General features: G+C 35.7%; 1 protein-coding gene across 5 annotated transcripts in view; it reads left to right on the plus strand.

Moving 5' to 3' along the window:
- The window catches only part of LRBA (LPS responsive beige-like anchor protein), a 342,404-nt gene that overhangs the window by 22,439 nt on the left and 293,474 nt on the right, over positions 1 to 26,491 (plus strand). For all 5 annotated transcript variants that reach the window (XM_087936051.1, XM_026698133.2, XM_026698135.2 and 2 more), the window contains exons 4-19: positions 80 to 180; positions 2,515 to 2,610; positions 3,888 to 4,009; positions 4,275 to 4,401; positions 6,252 to 6,371; positions 7,878 to 8,024; positions 9,368 to 9,565; positions 10,020 to 10,153; positions 11,882 to 11,990; positions 12,081 to 12,233; positions 13,674 to 13,842; positions 15,507 to 15,586; positions 19,554 to 19,616; positions 22,034 to 22,131; positions 23,522 to 23,614; positions 25,418 to 25,526. In XM_087936051.1, coding sequence (XP_087792177.1) covers positions 80 to 180; positions 2,515 to 2,610; positions 3,888 to 4,009; positions 4,275 to 4,401; positions 6,252 to 6,371; positions 7,878 to 8,024; positions 9,368 to 9,565; positions 10,020 to 10,153; positions 11,882 to 11,990; positions 12,081 to 12,233; positions 13,674 to 13,842; positions 15,507 to 15,586; positions 19,554 to 19,616; positions 22,034 to 22,131; positions 23,522 to 23,614; positions 25,418 to 25,526 — 1,919 coding nt within the window. The remainder of the gene's footprint in view (positions 1 to 79; positions 181 to 2,514; positions 2,611 to 3,887; positions 4,010 to 4,274; positions 4,402 to 6,251; positions 6,372 to 7,877; positions 8,025 to 9,367; positions 9,566 to 10,019; positions 10,154 to 11,881; positions 11,991 to 12,080; positions 12,234 to 13,673; positions 13,843 to 15,506; positions 15,587 to 19,553; positions 19,617 to 22,033; positions 22,132 to 23,521; positions 23,615 to 25,417; positions 25,527 to 26,491) is intronic.

Here is a 26,491-nt window from a genome sequence, read left to right on the forward strand (position 1 = left end):
TGAACTAATATGGAACCTTTTCTCATACACCTCTGAAAAAAAATATTAACCTATGTAACCTCTGTTTAATTTTCTACAGATCTTTTAGTAGATATGCTTGGAGTATTAGCAAGCTACAGTGTGACAGTTCGGGAATTAAAGCTATACTTTAGCAAACTTCAAGGAGACAGAGGAAAATGGGTATGTAGAAATCTGTATTAGTAAAAAAAAAGTATTTTTTTTATTTTGAATAGATATCCTTAACTTTTCACATCAATAAATTAATTTTATGAGTAACGGCACTGAATAGATTTTTATGGTTAGTAGCTGGAAACTGGGAGTCAGGTAGTGATCTTCATTTTTGTTTGTATGTTGTTGTCTCCAACAAGATCCAAAGCAGAATCTACCATTCAAATAAAAATAATTGCAAGTCAAAACAAAATCAAAGTAACAATGCCCTGAAGAAAAGCATACAAATACCCATTGGGGCAGGGGGGTCCCCTTTGTCCCTGCTCTATTCCAAGGCTCTCTTAATGGTTTTTTTTTCAAGGAGCCACCCCAATTTTGGGAAACATGCTGTTCAGAAGAAGAGCAGCAGACACTGTGAAGCTTGTCCCTGTGCAGATGACCGGTCTTAAGAGGAGAGATCTGGGAAGAGTAGATTCCATAGATAAACAGGTTTTAAGCCATGCAGGGCTTCAAAGGTCATACCTTCAATTCCTTTTTGTACATGTATTACATAAGAAAACATAGAAATACCCATCTCTATATAAGATACTATTTTCTAGCCCAGGGGTCTCCAACCTTGGCCACTTTAAGACTTGTGGACTTCAAGTTGAAGTCCACAAGTCTTAAAGTGGCCAAGGTTGGAGACCCCTGTTCTAGTCCAATTGAAGTTTTGGGTACTCTCCAAGGATAATCCCATGTACAGCACATTGTATTAATTTAAACAAATGTGACAATAGCATGAATAACTATGAGCAGGATCCTCTGTCCAAGAAAGGTCAAAACTAGAAGATGTGCAAAAGGCTTTCTTACATAGACAATGTTTTGCTAACTTTACAAAGAACTCTGTCTACCTCGTCAGGATTAAAGGCACAGATTCATGCTACCTTAGTCATTTCTCTTCCAGCCAGCATTCATCTTTGAACAGTTACGAGTGATTTTATCCTCCATATAACTTGAAAACTCCTCACAGTAATCAGCAGATGTTTTTTTCCCCTGGGTAATTTTAAACAAGACAAGACAATGTCTTTGCAGTGCAAATGGAGAAATATGGATGGTTTTACTGTTTACAGTAGAAGCTTGATACTGGGACATTAAGGAAATGTCTGCTTATGAATTACACCCAACTTTATTTGTAAAGCATCATACTTAATTATTTGTAGAACAATCCCTCTGGTTGCTAGGTTCACATATGATGCAACATATGAACCAGATGGCAAGTGAATTTGGCATTAAGTAGCAGTAGCCAGAAGATGGAGCCTTCAAGGACCTGGTAGCTGGATCCCAGATAATGGCAAAACGCTGGAAACAAGGAATGGTTCTTAGAAGATCAGTCCTCTTCCTGGGAGGGTGGCCTGCTCCATCTCATACTACATGTCTTCCTGCCTGCCTTTGTGGAAATCTTCATTTTTAGCTGCTCTATTTAGATTTTTAGCTGCTCTATTTAGATTTAAAATATCCCTGGGCTGTAGCAGCATAAACTGTTTTGATAGAGTAGATGTGGTCTTACATTCTTAATAGCAATATTCTGATGTATAATCATTATTATATGTAAACTATTTATATCCTGATTTTCTGGCCCAAGAGCCTTGGAGAAACATCTAAAATTGTTAGAGGTATGAAAGTTGAATATGTTTATGGGATTATTATTATTATTATTATTATTATTATTATTATTATTATTATTATTAAAAATTTAATGTTCAATTCGATTCACAGTCTGGGACTGGTAAAAACCTAACAGTTAAAGTCCTGATCAAAGACCAAACAGCTATTAAGGTAGTGTCTGAGTATTTAGTCAGTTCCAAGTAGGATGTTGGGTTGTTGTTGTTGTTTTGCAAAATCAGGAAATTCAAGTCTAATTTTATTATCTCTTCTATTCATTAAACATCAAACTCAATCAACTGAATATTTAAAAAATGTATCACAAATATTACTGACTGGCACTGAAGGTTGCTGCCAGCATCCTAAGTATCAACCAAGTATCTTCTTGAAATGTACAATGTTCCAAGTAGCAGTTTTTTATAGTTCTGCTGGTGTTATTATAGGAAATTGCAATTTTTTGATGTATTTTACAAAATTCTTGGACATGTTACCAAGTGCCCCGATGACAATGGGTATCATTATTACATGTTTCATCCATAATCGCATAGTTTCAATGGGCAGTGATATTTCATGATTTTCTTTCAGTTCTTTTTTTTTTCAACTCAATAATTGGTATTATTATTGGTATTGGTATTGTTTATTGTTATCATCATTGTCGTCGTCATCATCATTCAACATTGTAATAAGAATTTGTTTTTTGAATAGCCTCTGTATGCTGGAAAGTTGTTGTCTGTGTTAAAATATATGCCCCAGAAATATGGGCCTGATGCCTTCTTCAATTTCCCAGGAAAAAGTGCTGCAGTAAGTAATTTTATCTATCATGTTTGTTTTTTAAAAATCTTTGTTTTGTAAGGTACTTGGTCTTTTTTTTCTGAAGTCTTAAATATAATATCATAGCTTAAAGAAAAGTAATTCAAATCTTTCTGTGCCAGTTTTGGAAACTGGGATATATATACATGAAGATAAAGTTTAATAAGCTTTATAACAGTTGACTACAAGCAAATCTGATACATATTTTTTAAAAGAGACATCTATTAAATTTATAAACTCAGCTTAAAACAAATTAAAAGGAGTTGTCACAGATTTTGATATCATGGGTTGAAGCGAGTAGTGATTTGCTTGAATAAATACTCAAGCAGTTTCATAATTCACATCATTTCTTATATCTTATTTATGCATTTGTTGTTTTTTAAGTAGTCCTCCAGATCCATTTGTAAATCCAATATTTCCATCTCTTTCTTGGAGGCTATAATTTTAAGATCCTCAATAATACATTTTCTGTTTTATTCAAAGAAACTTGATTCTCTTCAGCACTTTTTGATTGCAATATAGGGTTAAGTACTCTTATAGTTCTTGAGTCCACAAATCATAAATTTCCTTTAACATAGCCATCTGGTAGTTAACTTTCAAAGCCTTCTTATCAGCAACTTAAAAACACAGAAGCTCTTTCCCACAGGATATTTTTAGTTAACTTCCACATCTTCTTTAAATCAAATCATCCAAATTCTTCACATTTAAAAACTTTCCAAAGGAAAATATAGTCATCTTTTAGCTGCATATTAGAAAAAAATAAAATCTTTTCAAAGCTGGAAATCGGTACTTCTTTTTCTTTATAAATAGATTGAAGAGGGAATCACATAGCAAATACGAAGTTTGCACTTCTGAAGGGTTTTCAGTCTTCAAGAGATGTTAAAAATTAAATTAAATTCCATCATGATTACAAAAGTGAGGCTAGGTCAAAATTTGAGTCCTTAGAAAAGGCTATATTAACAGCTCAGATGATGATGGAAACTGATTGCCAGCTGATTGCAAATACCTCAGTTTCTGTGTCCACTAACCAAAGAAACAAAAAACAGAATGCCAATAGTTATGCAGAATACATGAGCGCAATCTCAAGATCTATCTTTACTGTAGAGAGAAGCAAAACACAAAGAAAATATATTGCTTTTGCCTACATGAAATGGATGTTAACTTACAGCAAAGATTGAAATGAAAATAAGGATCTTTATTAAAACATATTTTATTTTATTTTTAAAAAAGAACATGTTTCATTTATGAAAATCCATTGCTTTTTTTAGGCTATTGCCTTACCTCCTATAGCAAAGTGGCCATACCAGAATGGATTTACCTTTCATACTTGGTTAAGAATGGATCCTGTAAATAATATTAATGTAGACAAAGATAAGCCTTACTTATATTGGTAAGTATATATGCATTTTATATATTTACTATATATTTTGTGGTGCTTGCTTCTGAGTTTGCTTGTTTTCTTGCAGACATTTTGTTACCCTAACTAGGTAACATCAGTGCTAGTCCTAGTACTTTATTGGCACTATATATTGTATTATAAATATGTATATAAATATATCCTGATATATTTACTATTGTTGCAATATATTTGCTTATAAAATTGACATTCATCAAAACATGTAAATAAGCGTAATAATTTTATTTATTTGTTTCAGTTTTAGAACAAGTAAAGGGCTTGGTTACTCTGCCCATTTTGTGGGAGGCTGTTTGGTTGTGACATCAATTAAATCAAAAGGAAAAGGTTTCCAGCACTGTGTGAAATTTGATTTCAAGCCGCAAAAGGTATGTGTCATTCATGGGTTTGTTTTGGATGATCCAGTCACTGGCAAACAGCCCAGTAGCTATTGTTTTCATGCTCAAAGGACTTATTCCTTCACAGGTAGCACTTAAATTCAAGTAACATGAAGTATCAATCCTACTCTTATACCTCATTTAACCTACATCCCAGATAGCTTTCCTATAAGATAAATTTACTGTGTTTTCGGTCTTTTAGTTTTGTGGACTGAGTCCACCTCAGTTTCTGCTTTTATTTCTTTTATTTTATTGTTTGCTCCTTTAAGAGGTATAGAGATTATTCCCTCCTCTCTATAACAGCTTTAACATTCATAATTTCTTTACACAATATTTTCCTAATCTACTGCCTCCTCTAATACAAGGTTTCATCATTCTTAGAGATTTCAGATGGTGGCTCATTTAGAAGTAAACGTCAACTTTTGTCTCAAAGTTTAGATTGCTTCTGTTTTGCTAGTAACTTTTTTGCTTTAACTTTTTTTGTTTTTTTACTTTTTATCCACTCCATGGTGACTCGGTTCTTTTCCATTTTCATTGGGAACTGTGAATTGTGCTTTATTTATTTGACCTGCATGCTCTAGGCTCAAATAAAATAGTTTCTTCTCCAACACATTCCATACTTGGTGCCAAAAGCCATTCAGCTATTCAGTAGTCCAATTATCAGCAACATGGCTTCTGCTTCTGTCTGAATTCTATTTATTATTCTATTTATCAACTAGTAAGTAGATGGAGAACACACTGAGATTCCTGATTCTTTTAGAACAGTTATGAATCCACTGTACAGGAAATAATTTATATCTTCCAGAAGTTTGGATTCTTTCCAAAACACCAGACAAGGGAAAAACTCTGCTTTTTTTAAATTTGTTTCAGCTGGACTTATATGTGAAAGAAGAGCTCTCACTTTCCATACTCTGTTTGGTGTAAACTTTCTTCAACATTATGTTTAATCTACAATTAATAAAATGTTTAACAGATATTTCTGAATTTGAAAATTATTGATCATTGGCATTAGCGGTTTTAGGTTGATATTTATTTTCATAATTGCAATATATATATATATGTATATGCATACAAAGAAAATTCTAATATAAAATTCTATAATAATTTAAAAGGAACAAGTTTAAGATGTCTAATTCTGTAATTACTAGTTGTTTGAAAATCAGTTCAGGAATTTATTCACTTTCTTTGTTGTAGCCAGAAAGATAAAATGAAAGACAGGTAAACCTCGACTTACAACAGTTCATTTAGTGACTGTTCAATGTTACAATGGCACTGAAAAAAGTGACCTATGTGACCGTTTTTCATACTTATGACCATTGCAGCATCCCTATGTCATGTGACCAAAATTCAGGTGCTTGGCAATGGCAACTAATTCATATTTATGACGGTTGCAGTGTCCCAGGATCAGGTAATCCCCTTTTGCAGCCTTCTGACAAGCAAATAAATGGGGAAGCTAGATGCACTTGCAACCATATTACTAACGTAACAACTGCAGTGATTCACTTAACAACTGTGGTAAGAAAGGTTGTAAAATGGGGCAAAACCTACCTAACAAATGTCTCACTTACCAATAGAAGTTTTGGGCTCAATTGTGGTCATAAGTTCAGGACTACCTGTAGAAGCAGTCATAGATTAAAAAAACAAAAGAAGAACAAAATGCCGAATGCAAAACACATTCTCAATAGCAAAAATTAAACAATGTTATTACTTAAAAAATAAGGCTGTTAAATGTATGACTGTCAGTGAAAGAACAATACAGCAACAATGCATTTTCTGTTCACTATGTGCAGACTGACTAATTTTCATCTGAGAGTCTAATTCATCTACATTTCCTTATATAGTGGTACATGGTTACTATTGTTCATATCTATAATCGCTGGAAGAATAGTGAACTCAGATGTTATGTGAATGGAGAACTAGCATCATATGGAGAGATAACATGGTTTGTCAATGCCAGTGATGTAAGTGATTCACTTTATCAGTTATTTACAGGAGATATTGTATGTCTTTTCTGTCTTGTGTTGCTTATGTTAAAGCTGAAAATGAAAAATGGAAATTGACTATTCTCTTAATTTTTGCGCCAAACAATAATTTGAAGCAGAGATCTTGAGTATTGACCCAGATATTATTTTCATTTATAAATATAAGTAGGCCTGTCACAATTTTACAGGGTTGTTAGTGTGAAATCATATGGATATCTCGTTGAGATGCTATTAAACATGGGATGCAAATCTAACAAATAAATAAACATTGGCCTTTAGGGTTAATTGACCTTGATCTAGAAAAAAGATTTCCTGATATTTTGCTGGCAATTGTGGCTGTCATCTTCAGAGAAAAGGGGGTCTGCTAGGCCCTATTTTTCAGTATTTGTACTGTTTGTTAAAGGCTTCAGAGCACAGTTCAGAATGGTGCTTATGGTGAACCCCTTTAGAGTAGAAGCAACACTACATTGTTTTAAAGAATTGAGTCAACCCTGTCAGAGACGAGGGACCTCATGGTTCAGAAGGCTGGCATTTTGGTGGCAAGCTTTCTCAAAGATGATCTCAATGCTTTGAATATTTTGATCACTTGGTGCCTTACTCTTAATGTTGTGAAAACAATTTTACTTTGGGGGTTGGTCTAACTGGAATGGGTAACTGGAATATCATTGTTTCTTCTTATTTATATATTTTCTTAGGTAGCCTTTTATTCCGGGTGGTGTGGTGATAACTATAATGTTTTAATAAAGTATTCTGTTTTGTTGTATGGACTATTTTTACATTGATCAGAGTACTAACGTAAGCATTACATCCTGAAATAAATAAAATAAAATATATCACTGAAATAAATAAAATAAAAGCAATAAACAGAAAAAATACATATTTTTTTTTCTTATACACATTTATTTCCTTAGTTTGTCATATGCATTGCTTCAGTTGTAACTGAACTCTTCTTTTTATATCTTTAGCAATATTTATAAATTAAATATAGGATAAAAGTTCTATATTTTCTCTTTGTCCAATCTGTGACACTTGGAGAATGAATGAATATGTAAAAATAGTCTTACCAACTAAGTAAATAAATATGGATGAGAAATAATTTATGTGATTTTTATTTATTTATTGCTGTTGTTAATTAAATTATGTCAGTACTACGTAAACTACTCACATCCCTACTCTGATCAATGTAAAAACAATCCATATAACAAAAACATCACAATCACTACCGTACCACCTGGAGTAAAATGCTACCTAAGAAAATATCCTAAGAAAAAACTCATCTGTAAAAAACAATAACAAATGAAATTCTGACTTCATTAAAATTTATTTTAAGGAAGCTATGTTCACAACTCCAGTGACTTTACTCATCCCAAATACATATACAAGAAAAAGGGGAAAAAAAGAATGGAAGATATTTTATCATGTATATAGTCTTCACTTTCAAAAACAAATTAAACATTGACTAGATTTTTTTATTTACTTTCTTAGACATTTGACAAATGTTTCCTGGGCTCTTCAGAAACAGCAGATGCCAATCGAGTGTTTTGTGGGCAGATGACAGCTGTTTATCTTTTCAGTGAAGCTCTCAATGCTGCTCAGATCTTTGCGATTTATCAACTTGGTCTGGGATACAAAGTATGTATAGTCCTAACAGGATTTTGGTGGAACTAACAAAACTTTAATTTTATGCTGGATTGATTTTAAAATTATAGCAGCATCCCCATTAAATGATGAGTGTGTTTTTAAATATTCTGATTTCCATTTACTTTGTGCAGAATATAATAAATATTACAAATTTAAATTTATTACTAATTTATCCTCAAAAATGAAGGATATGACCTTCTTGTCCCTCAGCTAAGCTCCAAGGATAGAGTTCAAGCATTATAAACCATGGCTTGATGTTGACTCTGTATGTGTGTATGTGTCAATTTTAAACGTAAATGTCTGTACTTCATATACATGTTCCCAACTTACAACCATTATGAACATGACTATTATGATTGTAAATTATGACAGTCATTAAGTGAAACACCCATGTGAATTCCTGCTCTCCCTATTGTGGTTGTGAGCAGCAATTGCCTCAGGTGGGGAAGCACAGGCACAGATACTCATTGCTTCACTTCTCCAGTTCACATGTGGCCTCCCCTGGGCCTTCCAGGGCTTTCTCTACATCACTGGGTCCTCACTGGTCATAATCCTGCCTCACACCTTACTGGATCCCATACCTTCCTCTCCTTCCTCCCTCATGGCTTGATCTATTTACCTTTTCTATAGATTTCCCTGTAGAAGTAGCTACTCTGCCACACAGACTTCCTATATGGAGGCTGCATGGTGCCATCACAGAAGGGAACACCCTTTTGGAGGCAGACACAATGAAGTGGACCAAGCCATGACAGTATGGGGAGGAAGGTGTGGGGCCTAGCAGGATGGGAAGCAGCAGGCCTAAGACCTGTGGGGACTAGCAGAGTCGGAGGAGGGGAAAGATAGGTGGGGAATCCTGCTGCAGCATACCTGTGATTGATATAAGGGCAGGCAGATTGTCATGTACCTGAATTTTGTTCACATGACTGCAGGGATGCTGCAGTGGCTGCAACTTCAGGCAGGGGTTGTATGTTCTTTCATTTATGCCATTGTAATTTTGATCAGTAGCTGAAAGAATGGTCCTAAATCCGGGCTGCTTGTACTTCTGAACAAAACAAAATTATAAAACATCACAAAATTGTTTTGCTCTTCAACTTTTCCAATAAACAGTATTCAAATATATTTTCTCCTATCCTTATCCCTTTTTTTTTACAAATAACCAATGCCAAGATATAAATGTAGAATTTCTTTTCAAAAATATTGTTTATTGTTGTTTTTACTCATTAATGCATCTCACACATGTATAGTTGAATCATCCTAAACTACCTACATGTGAAACTTTGCATTCCAATTGCATTCAGGTTAAATATTATCTTTCTTTTAATCTTTCTTTTTAGGGAACTTTTAAGTTCAAGGGAGAAAGTGATCTGTTCCTAGCTGATCATCATAAACAATTATTATATGATGGAAAACTGTCTAATGCTATTGCCTTTACATACAACCCAAGGGCTACCGATGCACAGCTCTGCCTAGAATCATCACCCAAGGATAATCCTTCTATCTTTGTACATTCACCACATGCCCTCATGTTACAGGTATTTTGGTGTGTCTGATTTCAGGTTCATAGGGAGATGTACTTGATTTCCCACCCCCACTCCTGGGTGTGTTTTGATCTTTTAGTGTCTTCTTCAAAAGATTTAAGTTTATGGCTTGATCCTTTCAACGCATAGCCTGTTTTCAGACCAGATGTGAATGATTAGTGATGTGCAATCATAAGCTCTCAGGCCCTTGTATTTTCTTCAAGCTAAACACATCCTTTGCTTTAAGGCCTGATAGAAGCTCTGCTCTCATCCTTATTTTAAAGGCTTTTATTTAGATTTCCTGTATAGAACACAACTGTGGTCTTTCACAATGTGTATGACCTTAGCAGGGCACTATAATGTAAATAATGAAAAGATCTTACTGAAACTCTTCGGTACATTGAAACCTAAAAGTAACAATAGCGGGAAAAAAGTACCACATTTAATATGTTCAAATTTGACATTACAGGATGTGAAAGCAGTCATAACCCATTCTATCCAAGGTGCAATGCATTCTATTGGAGGAGTGCAGGTGTTATTTCCTCTATTTGCACAGCTGGACTATAGGCAATATTCCTTGGATCAGCCTGACACAACTCTTTGGTAAGAAGAATCTTTATTCTCACTTCAAACTGCTTTTTCATTTTGATGGTCTAAATGTCAGAGAAACTACTGTATTCTAATAGTAAAAAGTAGTAACTCTTAGTGATAACTCTGTAGCAACGGCACTAATTTTGGAAATGTTTGTGATGATAAAGTAAGTCGAAAATACAATGCATGTTAAAAGATAGCCACACACACATAAATGTATCTGAAGTGAAAACACATGAGAACGTGTTTAGCTTTTTTTGGGGGTGGGTGGGATGGGAGTGGGAATTATCCCCAAGTAATGCAATTATATGACAGTGTGGAGAACATTATTTATATTTTCAAGGTTAGAGCATGTTAAATCTGTTATGGAGAGAAGACCTTGAGATGAAGTCGGATTATTGACACTAAGTCTTCTACACAAATGTGTACATCATTCAGTAGCTATGTAATTTATGGAGTCAGGGAGGGGGAGATATGAAAAATTCCTCAGGGATGAATTCCTTTCTGTCAAAAGGTATACAGGGTTATTTTTTACAGAGCTGCTGGTTCTGGCCAAGGAGAGTTTGTCTTCCTGACTCTAGTACTTGATCAGTAAAAAATGTCTTATATGCACAAACTACTATAGGATTGTCAAAAACAGTGGGTGTGTTTCTAGGAAAAGCTAATTATTCTGCAGCAATTGCCTTCTAAATGCTTTTAGAATTTAAATGCAATAGCTTTCAAAAGCAAATGGCATTTTTGATTATTGTGCATTAATATTTTTAATGAGACACATTCTGGACTAGAACACCTAATTTACCCAGTAAATTATGCAGCAATGTACATTATTTGCTCTGGCTGCAGTAACAAAATAAATATAAATTAAAGCTATAACATTTGATTTTGATTCAGATATCATGGTATTTTATCATCTAAATGAAAATGTTATATTAGAAATAACAGACATTTATTTTCTTCATCCTTCTGATTGTTTTTATTAAACTACTTGTTTTTCTAAAGTAATTGCCAGTGTTGGTACCAAAGCACAACCTTTTGTTTACCTCAAATATTTTAATTACCAAAGTTACCTGGTTTTGTTCTTGGTTCCTTCCATTTTTGTGGTATTATTTCTTGACTGAATTTTGTACAATAAACATAGTCATAATTTTCTAAATTGCTCAGCTGTCAGGCTAAAGAGTTGTTTAAAATAATATTTGCATGTATTTTTTTTTCTAAATGGCATAGTTTTAATTCCATATAGTTTAAAACCCCAATACTGGAAAATGAACTATATTTCATGACAAAAAGAAAAAGAAAAAATAAATCTATAGAACTCAGTTCTAATCTGCAATCTGTATGTGTTCTGATCCTCTAGACTTGCTTTGCAGTGTAATGTGTTTTAAACATAGCTTACTCTCTTACTCTCAGAACCAGTTTGTCAGGTACATTACAGACTGGATTATGTATTGCATGCAGTAATGAAGCTTCCTGCTACTATTGAATATTTCTTCAAGGAGGAACATCAATGTTTATATTCCTTCTAGTCATCACTCTTTGGGATTGCTATAGGGTGATAGTGGTTACTTGGCAAAGATGCGGTAAATTATGCAATTGCAGTAATTGTATTTCAAACTATAAAAATATATACTCTGCTGAATTGAGAAGAATGACCCAGTATCAATCAATCAACAGAAATGTGCTACTCCAAACCCTAAATATGCTAATTTTTAATATGCTGCATCAATGCAATATGTTTTTCAGTTCTATTTTACTGGCTTTCATTATGGAATTGCTGAAGAACTCAGTTGCTATGCAAGAACAAATGCTTTCTTGTAAGGGCTTCCTTGTAATAGGATACAGTCTTGAAAAGGTAAAGAAAATTTAAATGTTTTTTTCTTTGCATTTTTAAAAATATTTTGGCTATGTTCATCATTACTTAAGTACATTTTTCCTTCTACAGTCTTCCAAAGCACACATTAACAGAACTGTCTTAGACCTTTGCCTTGCCTTTGCTAAATATCTGAGCAATTTGCATAATGGAGCCCCCTTGCTGAAGCAGCTCTGTGATCATATTCTCCTTAACCCTGTAATATGGATTTATACTCCAGCCAAGGTAAGATGCATTCCATTTGTGAACAGAGCATAAAAGGACTCGATTTTTCTTTTAGTACTAATGTGATATACAGATTCCATAATTTAGATTTATTTCCCCTCTCCTGTGTTAAAAGATATACAGTATTTTGGAGAAACATAACATGAACTAAGAGACCCAGTCTGGTGTAGTAGTTAAGCAGTCAGAAACCAGGGAAGTTCTAGTCTTGCCTTGAGCAAAAAGCCCAAGTGATCTTGGACCATTTACTTTCTCTCATCCCTAAGAAGGAGGCAATAGGAAGCCATTATTGAAAAAAACTTGCCAGGAGAACTGCAGGCAATTGTCAGGCGCAGTGGTGGGATTCAAAATTGTGGGTGTGGCTTAGTGGGCATGGCTTGGCTTGGTGGGTGTGGCAGGTGAAGGATACTGTAAAATCTCTATTCCCAACCCACTCCAGGGGAAGGATACTGCAAAATCCCCATTCCCTCCCCATTCCTGGGGGAAGGTTATTGCAAAATCCAATTCCCTCCCCATCCCACTACCTGCTTTCCAGCTCTGTTCTCCTGTGCAGGGCAACAAAAGAAGACCCAGCCAATCAGCTAGGACTTGGAGGCAGAGAATAGATAGGGGTGGGGCCAGTCAGAGGTGATATTTGCTGGTTCTCTGAACTACTCAAAATTTCTGCTACCAGTTCTCCAGAACTGGTCAGAACCTGCTGAATACCACCTCTGGTCAGGCAGTCTCCAAGGATCAGACACAATTGAACAGAAGGGGGGAAAAGTGAATTAACTATACAAATTAATGAAAAATGTTTCACTTGTGAAACTGTTTTGAGTGCACAGCTGTTTCAGGTGTTTCATGCTTAAAAAAAGTACATTGGTCTGAGTGTTTTGTTTCCAATAAGTAATTAATAGTAATTTATTACTACTAAATTGAACATTTTTGATAGTATTATTATTAAAGAAATTCTTTCATTAAGAATTTTCTCATTTGGCTTGTTGAAGCAAGCTAATGTGGATGACCCTCTCCTTCTTACGGTACTTAAGTGAAAAAGAAAACTAGATATCTTAAACTTTTCACTTTTAATTTTTAGTATATGGCTTGAAATATTCTGAGGTTTACTCCAATGAAATTGAACTTTTGAACTGTTTCAGATTTTATTCTGTGAAAAGCAGATCAGAGAACGAGCTTTGGTGGGTTTCTTGGTTTTGAACTCAAAACCCCAATTGTTTTGTTTTGTACATAAGTCCAATATAGACATAATGCAATGATATACCACAATATCAAACCTCTGGAAATCTTTGCAAATGTTATGAATTGTATCTATTGGTATATATTCCAGATAAATAAATGTATAAATAGAGCTTTGGAAGTGCTCATTTCCTTGCCTTTATTTAATTTCCCTAATATATATAAACTTAGTTATTCTCCTTTGTTTTTGTTTTTAATTGGATGATACAGGTTCAATTGATGTTGTACACTTACTTGTCCACTGAATTCATTGGCATAGCAAATATATATAATGCAATTAGACGAGTTGGTACAGTTCTACTAGCAATGCATACCTTGAAGTATTACTATTGGGTAGTTAATCCTCAAGACCGTAGTGGAATTACTCCTAAAGGTTTAGGTATGTATTTATTTTCTTGCTTTACAACAAAAACACAACATCTGGAACTATGAATAAGTTAGATGCTGAAATGACACAATATTTTAAATATTTATGGAATTTAAATGTAATGTGTGTGATACTGGGTGATCTGTATTCTTTTAAAACTCTAGTGTCATATTCCATTTGTTTGTGTGTGTGCGTGTATGTCTGCGTGCGAGTGTGTATATGTATGTGTATGCATATGTATATGGAATTACTCTTATGGTTAGATATATGCAAAACATATATGCCAAAAAATCTGGAAATACACATAAAATATTGCAACGGATAAGAAATTCACATGGAATTTGCAGTATGCTTTTCTGCTAAAGAGAGCCAGTGTGGTATGATACTTAGGGGAGTCTTATTCCACCTTAGGCATGAAGCCAGCTGGGTGAACGCTGAATCAGACACTAGTAGGAAGCAGGCAATGCCAAACCACTTCACAAATATTTATCAAGAAAACTGCAGGGATTAGTCTAGGCAGTCGACAGGAGTTAACATTGACTCAAAGGAGTTCAAAGGGGTTGAAAACCAGTTAAAAATAAATACAAATGTTATCTCATTTTGTAGTTCTTTTGCTGTTGTAATTATGTCATTGTAAACCTTCAGGATCTCTTACTAACTTTTACCTGGATTCACTCTTTAGCCTAACATATAATATATTTAATTGAGTTTTGGCTTAGAACAGCGATGTCAAACTGGCGGCCCATCACATGCAGGCCACACCCACTGCTGCTCGGCGAAGGGAAAAAACATCACAAAACATTACGTAATGGCAATGTGACACTGCACGTTTGACACCCGTGGCTTAGGAAGTTCTGCAAACCCAAGCACTGTGAATTATATAAATATTATTTGTGGCTTAGCACTGCATCACCTGGGTGACCAGACCAGCCATCCCCACTTAGCCCAAACCACCTCACAGGGTTGTCGTTGTCAGGAAATTAGAAGGAGGAAAGTGTGTTTGACATATTCATTGTCTTGAGTTATTTGTAAAAATAAAGGTGGGATAGTAATACAACAAAAAATATTGCTACTTATGGTATATGCACAACTTGGAATGCACAGTTACAGCAAACCATGACTTAGTATTCCTTCTGTAAGTAAAGGTACATGACCAAGGCTGCCAAGGGATATTGCCTATTTGAGATATGACCAAGAGACTGGAGGTGGTTTGCAATATTCAGAAGGAAAAATCTCAATAGCAAAAAATATTTTGGTCAGCAAGGAAGATAATTCTCTGGGATTGGTGATGTTAAAAGAAAGAGGGGATGAACCTGGTTTAAGCACAAAAGAGGACACAAGGAGCTGTTCCAAAAATTAGAAAAAAAGAGGTCAGAATAGTTTTTCCCTAGGAAATATAATGTGTCATATTTCTGACAGACAGCTTTCCACTGAAAAGGATTGAAGCAATCCATTGCTTAAGTTGGATGAAAACATTGTAGCTTAAAAATTTGATTTGAGTTTTATTAAGATATTAACCTGATTAAAGCAAATTAATAATGATTGAAATATTCCGTGTGTTCAAAATAATGTTTTCTTTAATATGCAGCACAAAAAATTAGGAGTTACTGTAATTGCATAATAATAATCACAGACTTTAAGTACATGATGTAATATAATGTATCTTTCATATTAAGATGGACCTCGGCCTAATCAGAAAGAAATTCTTTCTCTGCGAGCCTGTTTACTGATGTTTATTAAGCAATTGGTGACAAAGGTAAGAAATCTTAAAATTGAGATTGTATTGTTCAGTTTTATTTTCTTACAGAGCTATTTGCCCTGCTTATTGTTTTCTAGAATTGTTAAGATGCTGATGGAAGGGAACTCAACTTCTAGGAATCATCATTCCAATTCAAATGGATTGCGGGGGGTGGGGCTTCCTGCTTTAGAGTGTGTACCTTATATTTCTGTTGACTGAACATTTGCTGTAGGAAGTACAGGTGCAGCCCTTTAAATGTCCATGTCTCACTAGAGCTGCTTTCTTCAATTAATAATTGTTCTCTGTGTAACATAGAAAACTGACCGCAGAAAAAGACCCATCAAGTGGTCCATCAAGTCTGCCCTTTCAGGTTTTTTAAATTTGTTTTATTTTTTTAATTTTTGTCAGATGATGCATAAGTGTTTATCCTGTGTTTAAAATCAGTTACTGGTGATTGACTACCTTTGCTGGAAGTTGGTTCCCTGCTTCCACTACTCTTTCTATGAAGTAATACGTTCAAACACTACTTTTGAACTTCCCTCCTGTCAGTTTGGGGTTATGCCCCCATGTTCTTGGTTTTTGCTTAATATTGAAAACACTGCCTTTGATATTGATATAGTATAAAAAAGAAGGTTAACCAGGCTGTGAATCCAATGTTGTAATCAAACTGATGTGTACATAAAGTACAGAAACCATGCTGATGGCAAAGTTCAAGCCATCCATCCTGTCCTATTTCTTCCTTTTGTTTTCTGTCCCTCTTTCACTGTTGTCCTTGTCATGTTACTTGACTGAAAAAAGCTAAGTTAATAAAGCTCCCCAAAGATAAAGTGCAAATAACTGAAGGAAGCTTAGACTTTCTCCAGCTGAAAAAAAAGTAGAAACCTTATAGGACAAATGTTTAAAAAATACTTTCAGAGCTTGAAATTGGTACAATATTTGATTTTGCTTTAAAAATGCTTGAAGCCTTATAGCACGCTCAGTATTTCTTATTTCTGACTCTAAGGCAAGCCATGTTAATAGATCTATATGATTATATCATGTTTAGTTAAGAATATTGTCTCTTCTGGTATCCATTATATATCCTGGAAGAATGAAAAACTTTTTTCACTATAGTTTGAGACTTGTATGTAGACATTCATTTACCTGTTCATTTGTTAAATTTATATAGCCATCCATCTCACAAACAAATGACTCTGGATGGTGTTCTTGGTGTCTTTTTAATTAAAAATCAAGATATTTTGCTTCTAATAGTTGATTCTATTTTAATTATTTCGCAAATTAGTCAGAAGACCGCTTTAAATGCATAAAAACAATGATGAGAGTGTTTAAAGCTAGTTTTAGATTGAAACATACAATTTGTTTATCTGGTTTGATAACTGGCAGTGACTCTGTGGGGTTCTCGGCTATGGTTATTCCAAATTAATTGCAAGACTATACTTGGGAGCTCCTTCAGGCAACCATAAACTCTGTTATTGAGTCACAGTCCTCTTTTATTGGGTAAGCTGTATTGTAATTCATATAGGTCCCCTTTAAATAAATGGCCAAGAATATGAGATCTAAAGCAGGGACTGGCTCCATGGAGAGAGGTTTTTCTGTGGACTGGAGGGGTGTGGTTTTGTGTGCTGTCTGTATCCCACAGATGGGGCTCTGCTCATTTGTGTGACCTGATTTCTGGCATGCTGTGGACTGGTGCCAATCTACAGACCGGGAATTGGGGAGCCCTGATCTAAAGCCGGGGTTACCAACCTTTTGGACCTCAGGGACCACCAAACTCATAATTTTAAATCCCGTGGATCACTAATATGAATTTTGACTGATGGTGGCTTGCTGACATTGGTGGGAGAGAGAGAGAGAGATCCGATATAACCTTGGAGGGCTGGTGGTGATATTCTCATTCTCTCTCCCTCCCTCCCTCCCTCCCTCCCTCCCTCCCACACAAAGACACACAAACAGAGGTCCTCACACACCCTCATTTCAGGGATATATATATAGATATATGTATGTATGTATATGTATATATTTATACACACACACACACACACACACCATGTTTCTCCAACAATACGCCCCCCCATAGGAAGACCCAGCATGTTTTCTAGACATAAAATGAAATTAAGCCTAGTTTAAAACATGCAAAATTGGGGTGGGGAAGGTGGGGGGAACTTGCCATTAGGAGTGCCCAGCGGGCAGCTACACCTCACCATCAGCTGCTCCTAACACCATGGTGGAGCACAGAGGGCTCCCTTACCCGGGTCAGCAGGTGGGCGGCATCGGCGTGGATGTCCAGTAGCATTTCAGCTGCTTCTCAGGCCTCTGTAGCTTCCACGGTTCCCACCGGTGCTGGCACCTCTCTCGCAGTGCTGTCTCCAATAACAGCGTCTGAGTCACTCCCACTTTTCCCCCATCCCCGTAACAACAGAAAAAAAAAACATTTTGAGGTACCTGGGAGAGCCACGCACTGCATTTTGGTTTAATCCCGAGCGGCTGGGTGGGTGTGAGAATAGCCGAGTGAGCATCTCTGCTGCTGCTACCCTTGGTGCTTCAGCCTCGGTCTTTGCAAGTTTGCAAAAGTCCCGGTGCGCAGCCCGTTCCTGCATTCCAAGCACCCAGGCTGAGCTGCAGCTGTCCCTCTCTCGCAAAGCCCAATCTTCAATAACAGCGGCGGCAGCAGCAGGAACCGTGGAAGTGTTTCAGCCGCTTCTCGGGTGGGGGAGCCACCTCCGTAACTTCCACAGTTCCTGCTGTTGCTGCCACTGTTATTGGAGACAGCGCTGGTGAGAGAGGGATAGCTGCAGCTCGGCCTGGGCGCTTGGAATGCAGGAATGGGCTGTGCACCTGGACTTTTGCAAACTTGCAGAGCCCGAGGCTGGAGCAAAAGTACCAGCATCAGCACCAAGGATAGCAGCAGCAGAGATGCTCGCTTGGCTCTTCTCACGCCCACCCAGCCGCTCAGGATTAAACCAAAACGCAGCACACGGCGCTCCAAGGTACCTCAAAATGTTTTTTTTCCCTGTGGTTATGGGGCCGGGGAAAAGCGGGAGCGACTCAGATGCTGTTGTTGGAGACAGCGCTGGTGTGTGTGTGTGTGTGGGGGAGAAATTAATTCACCCCAGAAAAGACGTCCTAGCCATTTTTTCGGGGCTCAAAAAAAACAAAAAAAACACAGTATATGAATAAAGAACGATCTGTCTACAGAGACCCTGGGAATCTCCACCCCATTTTCCTACCGATTGATCATTCTTTACTGTCTCCAGTTCCATTCTCAGAGGGAGAGAGAGAGAATTTAGCCTTCATGCAAGGAAAGCAGCAAAAGTCTTTTTCTCTCTCCCTCAAACTCCACCAGAAATGAGTCTTTGCCGATGCAGCCTCTTGGAGCAGGATGCCTTGCAGGGTCCCAAAGACTCATTTCTGGCAGAGTTTGGGGGAGAGAGAAAAAGACTTTTGCTGCTTTCCTTGCACGCAGCCAAAAGCAGAAGAAGAAAGAAATGGAAAAAAACAGCCTGGTGGCCAGGCGAGGCACTTGGGGCGAGTTCTCCCCCTCCACCCTTTCCCCCCTCCCCTCACTACCTTGTATTATTCGCAATGCAAGTGATGAAAGCCTTGTGTTCCTGCGGACCATGCGGACGGCACAGCCTTGTGTTCCCACACATCCTGGATTAATTGTTTTGGGGGGTGCTTTGGGGATGACATTTCTCTGTGGACCACCAAAATTTTCTCGTGGACCACCATTGGTCCCTGTCCCACTGGTGGGCGACCACTGATCTAAAGGATAAATATATGGGAATGTATGGAATTTATGTGTCATACACATAGTCATAGGGACCTGTAATATTAAAACTAATACTAATACTAACTAAAACTAATACTGAAGTCATGTATTAATGAATTCAAAATATTTCACTAGAATTTATGTTAGAGGGTGACCTGTTTCTTCTGCTTTTAAATACATTACTTGAATTACATTTCTCTTGATTATCTTTTTAAGGACTATGGAGTGAAAGAAGATGAACTCCAGGGCATTCTGAATTATCTTCTTACTATTCACGAGGTAAGCTAAGTTCCAAGAAGCTTTTGAATAAAATATCCTACCATCCAAGAACATTGAAGTAAGAAGAAACATATATAACATTGATTGAGTCTACAGATATGATTTAAAACCCTTATCTTGAAGTTCTTTGTGCAACAGGATTCTATAGGGATTTTTCAATTCATTTCATCAAACTGGAATATCGGGAGGGGGGGACAGAGAAAAGAACAAATCATAAAGCTGTACCCACAAAGGATTTTTTCCATGAAAAATAATAATACCATTTTAAATAAAGTATTTCTGGATAGATGTGAAAAATGTTCAGTCTGCAGTAAGACGAGTCCTTAAAATGTTTGTTTGTTTTAAATTTATACAATCTATCCACAGGTGGCACTTTTTTCATTGTATATTGGTTAAAATGTGAGGATCTGCTTATTTATAGATGGGTTTATTCATGATTATGAACCATCTATATGGATATTTTAAAAAAGTATTGCTATATATATTCCCTGATCAGCTTGTTCATGCATAAGCTGAACACAGTTTTGAGGCTTGTTTTTCAGGCAAGCCATGTAAAATTCTTGGCTTGTCTGCAAGTATATTCCAAAAGCAGTAAGTACATGTTCTATGTGCATTAATCATGGCACTTAGATTCAAAACACTGATGGTGATATCTTGGAGCTTCAAAAAACTAAATATAGTTTGTTTTATTTTATTTTATCTGTAATAATACAAATGTTTGCTGCATAATATTGCAGACTTAAGAATGGTCAATAAGAATGACAAAAAGTCTTGATAATTGATGCTGCAATACCTGGAGATAGCAGAGGAGAAAAGAAAGAATATCACAAAATATAAAGTATTAGATTTATGCATTTGGTAACATAGTTACTTCCCTGTTTTCCCAAAAATACGACCTACACTGAAAGTAAGTCCTAGCTTGATTTTTATATGTGCACCCAATATAAGCCCTACCCCCAAAATAAGCCCTAGTGAAGATCCTGCCCACTCCAGAGTGCACGAGTAAAAATTAAGCTAGGGTGGGGATGGGGGTGGTGGAACTGCCCTACTACTTACCTTTGGACAGTTGTAGCCAGGCCTCGGATACCCCAACACCTGCCTTGCTGGCCCATTTCTTCTGCAGCTGGCAAGGCTGGTAAGGCTTTCCTGAAGGCCTCTGTAGCTGATAACAAAGCTCTGGATCAATCTGGAGTTCTGTTATTGGCTGCAGAAGCCTTCAGGAAAGCCTTGCCGGCCACAGGAGAAGTTCCTGAAGGTCTCTCACAGCAAGAAAGAGGCCGGGGGCAAGGTTAGTCAGTGGATGACATTCCCCGAAAATAAGATCTGGTGCCTTTTTTTGGTGGCAAAAAAATATAAGACAGGCTTTTCTTTTCGGAGAAACACAGTATTTGATTTTGTAAAAATATGTGGACTCTTTTGTATATCAATTGCTAGTTTAGGACTGAAGTCTGAAACAGTTTAGCAACATATTGTTTTATGTTTTTGTATACAGGACATGTCTTAATTGGTGGTTTTAGTGTTAGGAATCTAAAATAAAAAACAGCCAAAGCTGTTATTTGAATAATAGTTTCCCTGCCACACTAAATTGCTTCTGAGTGTCTCTACTTCTGAAACTCACATTTATAGCATGGAATAAATGATTGTTTTGTTTAAAATATATTAAAACTTTCATGGGCCAATGGATTTATTTCCTTGGTTCCAATATGGCCTACTTTTATATAGTCACTTTTTTTAGTACTGGGAGCAGGGATAACTTTGTTCCTTATGTTTGTATAGATCTGAGTTAAGTTTTTTTTTTTAAATTTAGGCTGTCAGTTTTTCCTTACTACTTCTTCCTTTGGCTTTTATGACTGTCATCATGAAATTTCATAAGTATCTTTTACATCTTTCTTATGAATATCATTACATGAATGCTATAACATGAAGCTGCATTTTTTATTCCTTAAAAATTATACAGCCACCCATCTTGCTTTGATGATTCTGGATGGCTAAGAATAAGTTACAACTAAAACAATAAAACCCAAAAAGTTAGAAAACAGATTACAGATGGTCCTTGACCAATGATTTTTCACTTAACACCAAAGTTACTATGGACTAAAAAAAATATGACCTATCTCAGAACTTGCAACATCTTAGAACTTATGACTGCTGCACCACCCCTGCAGTGACACAATCACATTCTGAGAGTTTGGCAACTTGTGTCTGGTTGCAGCATCCCACAGTCACGTGATCACATTTTGTAGTGTTTTTGCCAGAAACTGGCAAAGCCAACCATTGGATAAAAGCAGATTCACACTTAAGACCATACGATTCATGTAAGAATGAGGTTGATTTGCTTACCGACTTAATGAAGAGGAATATAGTAGTAATTCACAAATTATCAGTATCAGCTTTAACATGAGTTTCTTTATATTTAGGATGAAAATTTAATGGATGTTTTGCAATTGCTTGTTGCTCTCATGTCTGAGCATCCCAGTTCTATGATTCCTGCTTTTGATCAGAGGAATGGATTACGGTAAGAAATACATTTCAATAGAAATAACAATAATCAGTTGAATTTTTTGGTTGTCTAGTCAGATAAATGTCTTTTGTTACATATTAATGTGGGGGTTACTTTGTATAAAACATCCAGTTATGTATACATTAAGGGGCATGCATAAGTGCACAATCGTGCCTACCATCCCTGTCCTATTGTCCCAAATTGTTAGTTCCTATTTCTTGTATTTAAACTTTATTCTTGTTTCTGTTGTAGCATAAGCTTTTGACAAATAAATAAATAAATAAAAACATGTTTTGTTAACTGATTGATATCCAAGAATATAATTTGAAACAATAATTCTAACTACCTTTTTTGTTTGAAATTCAAAACTTATCAAAAAAAATCAGATCAGGTGACATGGTGACCCTGTTTACAACTGTCACGAGTCGGACCTATAACTGAAATTGTAGGCTCAATTATGGTTGTAAATTGAGGGCTACCTTTACTTCTTTCCTCCACTTGTTTGAATGCTGTTATATATGATTAGCAAGGGATACATGTCAAATGTTAGTTAACGTAGCTTTCTCTCAAAATTCACACAATTTGGGTTCTCTCAAAAAGACTGATATATTCAATCCATAATTTGGAACATAGACACTTCATAAATATTTACCTAAGATTGTAAACTGGACAAAGAGATAGAAAATGGTTGAAAATATATGGTTTCTCCAGTTTGTGTTCTCTATATATTTCAAAAACTATGTTTTGAAAAATATTTTCTATTATTTTCAATAAATATTTGTGTTAAGATACTGAATTTAGTAGCTGGAATAGTAAAGTGAACAATAAGTCAGAACACACAATTGTAGCTGATTAGTTAGAGAGTCCTGCTGACTGATGCATGCTGCAATCTATGCTATGATTGGTTGCTGTATGTATAAAGGGGATGTTTCCCCTTTTCCCCTCGTTTTTTTTCTTCTGCTTGCTCTTTACCCTGGTTTACTTCATGATATTCCTCATTATCTGTATATTCTTCCTTTTCTGGATAATGACAAAGACTGCTGTAAATTTAAATATATTTATATAAAAGGCTGCAAGTTTGTGTCAGTGTCTCTGATTTCATCTAGACAGCTGCTGCGCAAATCCTTGATAATTTGCATTTGTCAATTTTGAACAAATATTTTCCTGTCTTTCTTGTTTGTGACCTTTTCCTATATAAATTCTCTTTTCCATTAATAGTAGTGGGATTTGAGTTAAACATGGATATTTTTCCCCATTCCGATTCAATGGGAATAAGTATCTCAGTAATATGCTGGATTGTTTTAACTATCACTGTGTACAATGATTATTATTCTCTAAGCGTAGCTTGATGGTTGCCTAAATAAACTATTTTAGTCATTTACATTTAAAAAAAATTTTTTTTTAGTGTTATCTACAAGCTTCTTGCTTCCAAAAGTGAAGGAATCAGAGTACAAGCACTGAAGGTGATGGGCTACTTTTTAAAGCATCTGGCACCCAAGTAAGTATTAGACGGAAACAATAATAAATCATAAAAACATCTAACTCCTTAAATATTATTTTTTCTGGATTATTTTCTATAAATAGTCCTTGACATACAACCACAATTAGGGCTGGAATGTTGGTCACTAAGCAATGCAATCATTAAGCAATGCAAGTCATCACATGACCAGACCAAATTTTACGGTCATGGTACAGTGGTTGTTTAGTGAATTGCATGGTGTTAAATGAATCGGTTAAGTGAATCCAGCTTTTCCAATTCATTTGCTTGTCAGAATCTTGCTAGGAAGGTTGCAAATCATGATTGTGTGACCACAAGATACTGCAACCATCATAAATGCAAACCACTTGCCAAGTGCCTGTATTACGATCATGTGACTGTGGGGCTGGTACGATGGTCATATCTTTGAAGACAGTCATAAGTCATAAGTCCCTTTTCTTCAGCCCATTGTAACTTAAAACCAATGTTAAATTAACGGTCATAGTTGAAGGATTACTTGTAATCTATATATAGTATATAAAAACGAAATATCACTCATGCGTTATCACAAAATCTCCAGAAAGCCTACAAACTTGAAATTTGGCATGTATGTTCCTCTTGGCTTCTAGGTGCTCACTAAGAAAGGATTTTTCGAAATGACCATCAGAGCATTAGTATTTCCTATATTATTATTAACATGCTCTGATGCTAAACTCCCGCTTCCCACCTGAAAAGAAATCTGTTCCAAATGCAAAACACAAGCAGAGAGGAGTTTCAGTTTCAGTTTTACTTTCACAGTAGCAACCAGCTTTAGTACAGAACAGTTGAGCTAAGCCACACCCAGGCTCCTTGCTGTCTCAAATACTGGTTCAGTTTCCATGGTTGTTTCCAAACAGCCCTCAATTCTCACACACTGACAGGACACCAGCCAGATGAATACTGATGGATGCTGGTAGGCAGAGGCACAATTTTTTCCCCTTATTTTTCTCCCAAAAATCTAAGCCCGATCACATAGTTTCATAGCGAAGCACAGTATAGAGCTAGTTGATTTTATATTGTTGAAGGAGATAGTTATTAATTATTTAGTGCTGCGATGGTCAGAACTTCAGGTAGAGGTCATGAGTCCCTCCCTTCAGTGCTGTTGTAATTTCAAACAATCACCGAACAAGCAGTCTACCTAGATTACATTTTACAGACAATTAGACCTTGGTCAAGTATGCATAAACTAGGCTTGCCCATGTTCTTTTAATATTCCCCTGTACTTAACCATACTTTTTAATTGTAATCAAACTGTAAATCTGTTACGAATTTCAAAGAAGCTAGAACATGATAGCATAGTTTAAACTTAGAACGAGGGGGAGTGAGGAAAAGTGAGGCCCCAAGCCAACTGGCAGAGCCACGTCTTTAGGCCTTAAATTTGATTTGCATATTATGGGTTCTTCGGAAATTATTAACCGTACTTTGTTTCTGATATAAACATAGCAAGCTGTTAACAAGCTTTTGAAACTTAGAAGCAAAGCAGAGGTTCCAAGCAATTGTGTGCATGTTTCAATTTATTTTATAAAAATTTGATGATTTGATTATATAGATTAAATTTCCACCAGAACATTAATTTTTTTAATTAAGAAGTATCTCTGAAATGAGACTTGATAACTTTCCTTTTTCATAACATAAAAAGCTACAAACCTAAGCATAAGCTAAGACTAAAATAAATGAGCATGGGGAAGTAAAGGAGAATAGTTTTGATTTAAATACTGAAAGTGATTGTTCTCCAAAAATATATTCAAGTTATTTATTACTATTTTATTTTCCATATAATTTTAGGAGGAAAGCAGAAATTATGATTGGACACGGACTGTTTTCTCTTCTGACTGAGAGGCTTACGCTTCAAACAAACTTAATTTCCATGACTACCTACAATGTTCTTTTTGAGGTAAAAGACTTAAAATATGTAGCTAAGATGATTTAATTTATACTGGTAAGTTCCAGGTGATAAAATTTGAATTTTTGGTTTCTATTTCACAGAAATCCTAGTTAACAAATATAAATTTTGCAAAAATATCCTTAACTTGAAAAGCAAAACTTAATAATTCAGTACTTAATTTGAATAAAAATGTTAATTTAATTAAAAATAATACTTCTATTGTCAATCATCTTTCAATATTATGAAAATAAACTTTTGATTAGTGTGATATGATGTGATGATATGTATATATGGATATGCAGATGTATATGGATATGCATATGTATAGAGAAAACAGCAATATTAAGTATTCCTAAGTATTCCTAAGAGTATTAAATATGTTTGCTGCCCTGAATCGGGTGTGCGTGTGTGCGCCCGCGTGTGTGCAGAATAATAATATATCAGAAGTTTTTCGTATGGCAACTAACTAACAAGTATAGAACCTTAGAATATAACACTGAACAATCCTTCAGTTAAGATAGCAATGGGCAATTTGAGGGCCTCACATTTCTTTTTCAATCTGTCACATAACCAAAGCTCCACAGAGGCTTTTAAAATAATTGTGATTTCTTTCAATTTTTATCCCACCTTTTGTGCATAGAATTGATTTTGTAGCTCTGACCCTCTTGTGTCAGAGATAAAGAATTACAGATAAATTTTGCTGTTTATTATAAACAAACAATATGTGTTGTTTAGTGTGCCAGAATGGTCCAACAATAAGCCTCTTGTTGTTTTAATATATTTTTATTTATTTGCATGAACGGACTGTGTTTAAAATAAACTTTCATAGAGTTCTTACGTTTTTCTTGTTTTTCTATTGAGCATCCTATCACTTGAACTTTGTCACCAGCTTGAGTTAAATAATGTTATCTGAGCAAGGAAAAATATTATAACAAAGCATTAATTTTCTAAGAAGTAGGTCATTCTTCCTGCTT

This window comes from Pseudonaja textilis, chromosome 6, assembly GCF_049901715.1.
Source record: "Pseudonaja textilis isolate UNSWEBS1 chromosome 6, rPseTex1.2, whole genome shotgun sequence".
In the NCBI taxonomy this organism is placed as follows: Eukaryota; Metazoa; Chordata; class Lepidosauria; order Squamata; family Elapidae; genus Pseudonaja; species Pseudonaja textilis.